The 8,561-nt window shown below is 42.1% G+C and overlaps 1 protein-coding gene across 1 annotated transcript in view; it reads right to left on the reverse strand.

The window, feature by feature from the left end:
- The window catches only part of LOC103393008 (ras-related protein Rab-26-like), a 28,355-nt gene that overhangs the window by 3,247 nt on the left and 16,547 nt on the right, over window positions 1-8,561 (reverse strand). The window contains exons 6-7 of the mRNA XM_008329804.3: window positions 563-628; window positions 218-274 (exon numbers count right to left, since the gene is read on the reverse strand). Coding sequence (XP_008328026.1) covers window positions 218-274; window positions 563-628 — 123 coding nt within the window. The remainder of the gene's footprint in view (window positions 1-217; window positions 275-562; window positions 629-8,561) is intronic.

Genomic DNA, 8,561 nt, shown 5'->3' on the forward strand with positions numbered 1-8,561 from the left:
AGACAGATTTGTCTCCCTGTTTTATGATGACTGATGTTTGTTTTTTCCCCGTCTCCCTCCAGACTGAGCCTAAAGTCACTAACAGCTTAGTTACACTTTACTGCTCAGAACGCAGAATAAATTCATATAAAGAAGTTTTATTCTGTGGCGTTGAAAGACTTGGCAGATGCTACATTTTTGCGATTCGTTCGATGCAGTTCATGTCGTGTTTGATCACCTTAGCCAGCTTCTCCCCATCTTCTCTTTTCACCACTCTGTCATGAGTGGCATCGGCCTGAGGATGGGAGCAGAAGAACAAACAGGTGAAATGAGGAACACTCACGCCACATAGTGGTTAGAACCTGTCACTTCCTATCGTGTCAAAGGTCAGTCAGAATTAATTGTCTTCAGAAGAAGTGTAAATGTTTTCAATGATAAATAGTATAAAATACACTTTTATCATCTACAGTATACTATGTTTGCGTGTTGACTTTTGTACACAGAGTCAAATCCCTTATTCGTGCCCATACCTGGCCAATAAGAATCTGATTTATGTTTAAAAAAAACAACAACAAAAACTTGCCTTGTTTCCGAGCAGCATGAGCACCACATCCTGTTGGGCGTACTCGTGGATCTCAGTCAGCCATGCCTGGTGACAGCACCAGGCGAAGAGACAAAAAAAAAAAAAAAAAACAGGGATGAAGTTTGGAAGTTAGAAAAGAATAAATGCCAGAAAAGTTAAGGGACAAGAAAGAAGAAATGTGAAGAAAGTACAGAAAAGAGGAAAAAACTTCATCTGGGATGTGAGAAGGACGGGCTGGAGCATTAAAACTAATGAGCTGAATAAGGAGGAGGAGGAGGAGAGGAGGACGACAGGATCAGATGAGTTACGTAGGAAAGGAAAAGAATGTGCAGACATTAAAAAGAAAAAGAAAATGAAAACTTAGCCAAGGACAAAGTGATGAAAGTGGATTAGAAATATTATGGGTGTTGTTCTCGTGGAACGGTTCAATCAGGGCTGCGGAACGGACTCTATTTTAACCACAGCTAATGTGAAGAGGCTCAGGCTTCATGTTAATGAAGCTCTAATTAGAGCAGGCACCATAACAGTAATCTCCACCTGAGCTCAGGTCACCAAAGGCCTGGTTAAACAGAGAGGGGACCCAGGCAGGGTCGCGACCCTGCTGACCACAGAGTCCTGTGTTAAGCCACGACCAAATTTTACAATTTAACCTTTGTTTTTTTTCAAATTCAAACTTTCTTCTTGTGTGCGTGATCTAGCAAATGAAGGCAGTTATGCTTGTAGCTCTTTCATGCTGTAACCTGCGGACATCTTGTGTAACACTCTTGAAAGTTGCGTCTGTTGTGGAGAAACTAATTTGCTGATTTATATGAATAAATAGTGATAAATCTGATTTCTTCAAGGGGTAAATACATTTGAATAATATCTCCTCACAACTGAAGTGAATTGTGGAGCTCCTGAATAATCTGGTCCAACGGGAATAAATAAAGGGAGTTCCACCGTACAGCGGCGGCCTGTGCACAGAGAGTGCGTGAGATAAGACAGACAACAGACACAACAAAGTGTCAGAGGGAAATCACTGGAGAGCAATAGTGGAGATAACAACCCGTGGCCTCAGCGGCAGAATAAATCTGTCCACCCACTTACAAACGCTGCATTAATATCGAGCAGAAACAATGAAAAGCAATCGTCTGCATCGGCCCTTACGGAGAGATCAATGACAAGCCCTGAAGGGACAGTTCCTCCGCTGTCGTCTTCACTCAGGAGCCTGACGGAAAACTGGAACAGGAACTGTTTTACACTCCGAGAAGGACCGTCAAGTCATTAAAAAGTTTAGTCCAATTAATCACAGGGCAGCTGTGGATTAGTCATGATTAATCGTGATTAGTAGTGATCGTAATATACATCACAATCATAATTAATAGAGACTTTCCTAAATGACCAAAAAACAGAGAAGAATTATGGAGGGTAGATGTATGCGAGGTGCAGAGCACACACAGTTATCAGGTGCTGTACACTCCCAACAAAACCTCTAATAACACAGCATCAACTCCAATTAAAAACATGTATTATTCACAGTAGTGAACTCTACTCTGTTGCTCAGCTAAATTAAACTAATTCCATCCCTCGGGTTTAATTACTTAAATCTTTCAGGTGTTTTTTTTGTAAATGCTGCTTTTTGATAGTGTTTCATGTCTATTAGTTTTTATCTAATCATGGGGCTGAATCACATGTGTGTTTTCATATGTTTGGTCCTAATGAGGTCATAGAGGACCGGTCACATGTGAAGCCTAACAGCAGCTTTGAGGTTTACCACCGAAGTAAAAGGCAGCACTGATGGGGGAGGAGGGAGACATTTTAAAGGGCCGGTCGGCCCCTCTGTTTGTCTGAGGAAGCAGAAAAAAACACAAAATATCATTTGTTGTTGTTTGAATTCGCATCTGCACGCCATTTCCTCTATAGAGGCCGAGGGAGTTGAAACGCTGTGGTGAAGCATTATGGGTAAGGTTATTTACTGGCTCCACACATGATGAAAGATTTTGGTTCCCCTTTATTTTCGTGGTGCAGAATTTCCCCTGGATGTTGTGTATCTTTATATGTAAATGCCAGGTTTAATTCAGATTTTCTCATGTGTATTGACACTCGATAAAAGAGATAAACCTCGACTGGAGCTGACAGACGGCCGTGGCTGATCGTCCTCGTATGCTGGACGTATCGTTGATGAACTCGGAGCTTGTCATTATGTAATTACATCATTTAGCCCATCATTTAGCCCACACTCCACAGGTCAGTTCACAGACACAATAATTGATTCCAGATGCTGCTGCTGCTCATCATCTCTAACATCAATAGTTGAAGTCTCCCATTGTCCTTTTACTGCAGCATGATACGTTCAGTTACCAAACACATCAGGTTTAAATGTCATTCACTGAGTTGAGCTCACGAGGTCATTTGAACTGGCGTTAACTTGGACATGTGAAGTAGGAACGAGCTAAAAGTGGGATAATTTTATTTCTAAAATATGGATCATTTAGGCCATGTTTCTACAGACTCATCCAACACCCGTCTCATGGTCGACCCCTGGCACCGAACCCTAGTCTCTCAGGATAATAACGAATAGAATGAAATGTTAAAACAAATGTGACATTTTCAGCATCAGCCAACGTCACCTGCGGTGGAAGCTGCTGTTACTGATCTCTGCTCTCACCTCGGTGACAACATCAGTAAAATGCTCACACACTTCTCCCACTGACAACCTGTCACGGCGGAGTCACGCTGCAGCTGCCAGCAGGTGGCAGAGCGTCTTTTATCCCCGCCTCCCTCTGATACAGACCCATCAGTCTCGTCTCTCACAGACATTATCGCTCCCTCCATCATGTTGCCTTTTTTTCAGCCCCCGTGTTGTTCATCACATCTCTCTCTCTCTCTCTCCCCCCCTGTGTAATAACTTGGCGCTGCCTCCCACAGCTCACCAGACAGTGAAAAGTTTTGGCACATGGATCGTCTTGTTACGAAGTTTGTGAATTATTAAAGCATTGAATCTGATCAATCACAGGTTATGTTGTGGATTAATCACGATTAATTGTGATTGATAAGGATAATTAAAAATTCCTTCTGATGGAAAAACACATTTTTTTCTGTATGTTGCTGGAATAAAAAAAAAAAAACAGCAGGTTTTTATTTGGTGTAGAACAGAGTAGAGATGTTCATGATTCACACTCACCCTCAACGGATCCTCCCTTTATTTCATTCATTTTATAAAAACACTGTCATCTCCTCTCGCTCAGCATTTTATGACGTGTAAAACAGCGCCCCTCTAGATTCATCCAATGGTACTGCACTATATTGCAATAAAAAATGCAGAACCAAAACTCCAAGTTTTGCTTCAAAGTCTAGTAAAGATGGTCTTTTTTTATTACTCATACATTTCCTCACCATCCATTTGACAGTTGGGTCAGTGAGTCCTAAACATATTTACTCTCCTGCCCTGAGCTCAGGGAGGCTGTGTGATACATCCAAAAACACACGCTGGGTGTTGAGTTAGTTCTTAAACCCTATTCTTGCCAAACTGTGATCAGACTACGGCAGAGTAGAGATGTGGCAAAATCAGACTGAAACCAACCCTTACAAAGTGCTGAGAGGACGTTGGCCTCCTCCACGGAGAGAAGCCGTGATAATAAGTTACAGGCAATGAACATGTCACGGTCTGACACGAGACCCAAACCAAATGTGTTTTCACTCTTTCATGCGAGAGCACGAAGACGAGGAGTTTGATTTAGTCAAAACAAAATAGAGGGTTTAGGCAACATGAAAAGTGTTGACATTCACTGGGACTGATTCATACGGGCTTCTGTCTCTCTCTCTATCACACGGTCTTTTGAGACACATTAGTCGGTGACGCTCGGTGATAAAAAGTGATTTCTGTGGCCTGACAGGAAGGAGAAAGGCTTTTCTGTGTAGAAAAGAACAGAAAAGCTGCAGTCGGAGGAAATGTGAGCAGGAGTTGAAAGGAGACGTTGCAGGGAGTCGTCTTCATTTTCTCTCAGCGCTCTATTTAAAATGGGTTTCTGTGCTGTGTAGTTGAAAACACACGTCGAAGCCAAACATTTCTGATCTCTGCTGTCACATGCTGTTAAATAAACCTCCGAAATAGAGGGAAGAAACAAAACTCTGCTGTCACCGACTGACGGCGCACTTTTGCCTCAATGGCGTTGACTTAGTGTTGGCGTAGAGACAGTGCTGGCATCGGGCTGGTACACAGAGCAGGGACAGACAAGGACAACAGAAATGTCTCCCCTGACGAAGAGGATAAAGAAGGTTAAAGATACACATTTAAACACATTTCCATGGTGAATTTGAAGGTGTTTATTTTTGAATATTAGTGTGTATGTATTAGTGAGTATTATGGGTATATGTGTTTAAAAAAATCCAATAATGTTTGAATAAGGTGTTTTATATTTTAACATATTTGATGTATTTTCCTGAGCATTTGACAAAAAAAACAAAACAAAACATTTTAATCCAAACAGATATCCCTGAATTCAGCTTTTCCCCAAAAGGGACACATCTTTTACAAGTTTAGCCCCAGTTGGCTTCTTTCAGTATTCAGTAAGTTTGCTTTTCTGCTGTCTCTCAAGTATTCAGTAAGTTTGCTTTTCTGCTGGCTCTCTCTATCACACACACACTCCTCATTATCAGGATGTGCTTGGTGCCAGTGTCAGACGGGGTTGTTGTGTCCCTTCCTGTCAATCAGACTGATATCTTGGCAGTCCTCATGCCTGACCTTGTAAACACAGCCGCTCTTACGCCTTCTTTTAGAATCTGAATTAGCTTCGTTCAGCAAGGGTTATTAGTCTAATTAATTTAATTTCAAAAATAAATAATATGCCATAAATTAAAAAAAGTCATAGTGATAAAACCAAGCATGTCCAATTATATCAGCAAACTGATATTATTGGTTGATTTTATCATAATTATGTAAATGCACAGAAAAAAGAAAATAATGCACAAAGGAGGTGACCTGAGGCGAGTGAATGTTATGGTAAACGCACCAAGAAGTCCAATGATTCCTGCTCATAATGGAAGACACCAGGAGCCAGGCTGCTTCTTTAACACAGTAATCCAGACCGATGATGGCAGCGGTGCCTTTATTTAATTGACTTGTCTTGAAACACTACATCGGACAAAACAAGATCAAATTAAAGGACCTGTAATTTTTCCTTTACTATTCATTTCCCTCGATGGAAGCATAAAAAAACAGTCAAGATAAAAATCCTCAGAACGCAGCTGAAATCCATCCACACGGACAACAAAAACAAGATCTGTCTGTAGATTTACAGCAGCGACACTTGTGTGTTGTACCAGTTAAAATACAATTACATCGTCCAAACCAGAGCGTGTTGTGTTTGATATGTAGCACGTCAGTGAAGGAGATGTATTGGCCTCTCCGCTCTTAAATCAAAGCCTCACTCAAGCAGATGATGGACGGCACTGACTCCGCACAGAAATGTGGGGGGAAACGACGTTGAGCTGCAGAAACGTCCGAGGGGCAGAGGAGATACGAAAATGATTTCCCCTGTCTCTTTCTCTATCTCCATCAGAGTGACATTCATCATCATTAATGTTCATTTACATGAGTCAGAGCGGCCTCTGCTAGCACACATCTGCAGCTGGCCACCGGCGTGTTCGCCGTTTATAATCGCCAGTGACTGAATGTGGATGTGATGGAAGGATGTGGAGGAGAAAGAGCGGGGCGGGGAGGAACCTGACTCTGCCACATGAAATTTCCATTAATTAGCTCCAAATGGACTTAAAATGACGCCAATTAAACCCTGTTCAGTATTCAAATAAGAGAGAACATGTAAAAGGAATCCTGCACTGATGCATTTTTATTTTTGTGCACCAGACAGATTTTGGTTTTTCGGTTCACACAGAATTTTGTGTATAACTAAATGGGATTAATGTTACCAAACAGCCAGAAGTACAAAGAAAAATTAAAAAAAGGTGCAAAGCAACATTTACATGTCCCACCTAAGTTGGGTTAGTTTGTTGAATCATAGTACCAGCCACTCTCTTTATTTTTAAGTTTTGAAGTACGTGCTAACTCTCCCCACAGTTACTGCTTCTTCTTCTCTGCGGTGATAATACTGCTGGTAGACGTTGGACATCATACTGTCCATACTGACTTTGTCCAAAAGTAAACTTTTGTTAAACTCACAAACACAACATCTCTGTTGTGTTGTGTTGTTAGCACTGAGCCTTACATCACACTGAAACAGACATATGACATACAGGTGGCGTCTCCTTGGTAACCTGTCATGTTGCACTTTGTTTGCCATGATATTTCCAAATCACTGAAAGACAAAAATACATGGAATTGCTGTGTTTAATTTTGCTTCAAACGTCTAAGCTCTGTTCACACTTTTAGAATAGTGTTGGCTGTGAAGTTATGTTCATATTCACAAATCCTCAGAGTTATTTATAAAGACAGTACGTGCTGCAGTGTAACGACACAGATGTATGTTGTCTAAAAATATGGGATGAACTAATTCATCTATGGAACGACGCCTGTCCACACTCGCTTCGTCATTCCTGTGAAGTTTTCTGTGAAGTACAGTCCTATCTGATTGGCAACATTTTTGTGAGTTATTTCAAGCTATGATTCATTTTTGATATTCTCAGCTGCGCTGCAGCAACTTAGTAATAACAGCCGGCCATCGACCGTGTAACATTTTAATATGATATGTTCAGTGGGTGTTGAAGGGAAGTGACTCACAACTGAAGCCTCCAGACCCGACAACAGCCCGCACTTACTGTATGAGGGACCGAATGAAACTGACAATGAAACCCAGCTTACTGTCACATGAGAGATGACACCTGAGCCGCTCTCTGTCAACACGGTTTTCAAAGTCTTCTATGAATCGGATTTATTAGTGAAGAATTTTAATGCTTGGGTAAAAGGATGCAAACTGTTTATGCGATAATTCCACTGTTCATTGTTAATACCTTGGTTGTCATTTACACACACTGTGGGGAAAAAGTTTTTCTTTTGAGCCACCTGAGCCTAAAATACCTTATAAAATACCAGTACCATCAACCCAGCATGCATTTCTGGAGGCTTCAACTTCAGGTCAGACGTCCGACTTGCATCAGACCAGCCTCACTGAGCGCAGGGCAGTGACTAAGTCTACAGCTGACAAGCTGACTGACACAAATGCCGAATAAATTGCGGGGGACTGTAGACTGATTAAAATTGTTGAGGACAAGTGCTTCGCTCAAGGTTTTTATTTGTCTGAATGTGTTCTACAAATCCACCAACTAGACTTGTCACCGTTATTTGTCTGTTCCAGAAAGGTGCAGAAAAAAAAAAGATTTTTGTCAAATTTAGATTCATCTCAATTAATCACAGTTGATTCTGATTAGTGACCAATCACATTACATCTTTAAATGTAACAGTAGTTCTAGGTCACGTAGGCATACGAGGTGTTGAAATTAGTCGTGCTAACATTAACCCAAACCCAACCACTGAGTCGGGCAAAGTGTGTGTCCTACTATTGTTAGATATACAGTTGTTAGAGAGCCTGTGATGAGGAGTGGACATGTTTTGAGGAGAGACTTGGACGCAGAAGCTGCCGACGAGAGGAAAAGAGGAAGACATCAGAGATAAGAGACGATTTATAGCTGCAGTAAAGGAGGAGAGGAAGAGGGGAGATGATCTGCTGCAGGGAGGGAGCAGTGGGAGAAGTACATCCATTAGTCTTGTTTCAGTAACGCACTGAGGTTGAAACTCCCCTGAATGAGTCCGAAGCTCTGAACCCCCCCCTCCCCCGACGTAGCTGTAGCAGCTGTACCTTCTTATGGATAGTTGAGGAAACTTCTGCTGGAGATGACTGACGCGTTCGTAGCATCCTGCTCACTACAGCTGCACCTGAACTTCTACCTCCACTCTCACTCCCCCGCCCCACCTCCCCCCCCCCCCCCCCCCCCCCCCCCCCCCTGAACACACACACACACACACACACACACACACACACACACACACACACACACACACACACGG

The sequence above is a fragment of the Cynoglossus semilaevis genome, chromosome 17, assembly GCF_000523025.1.
Source record: "Cynoglossus semilaevis isolate Cse_v1.0 chromosome 17, Cse_v1.0, whole genome shotgun sequence".
In the NCBI taxonomy this organism is placed as follows: domain Eukaryota; kingdom Metazoa; phylum Chordata; class Actinopteri; order Pleuronectiformes; family Cynoglossidae; genus Cynoglossus; species Cynoglossus semilaevis.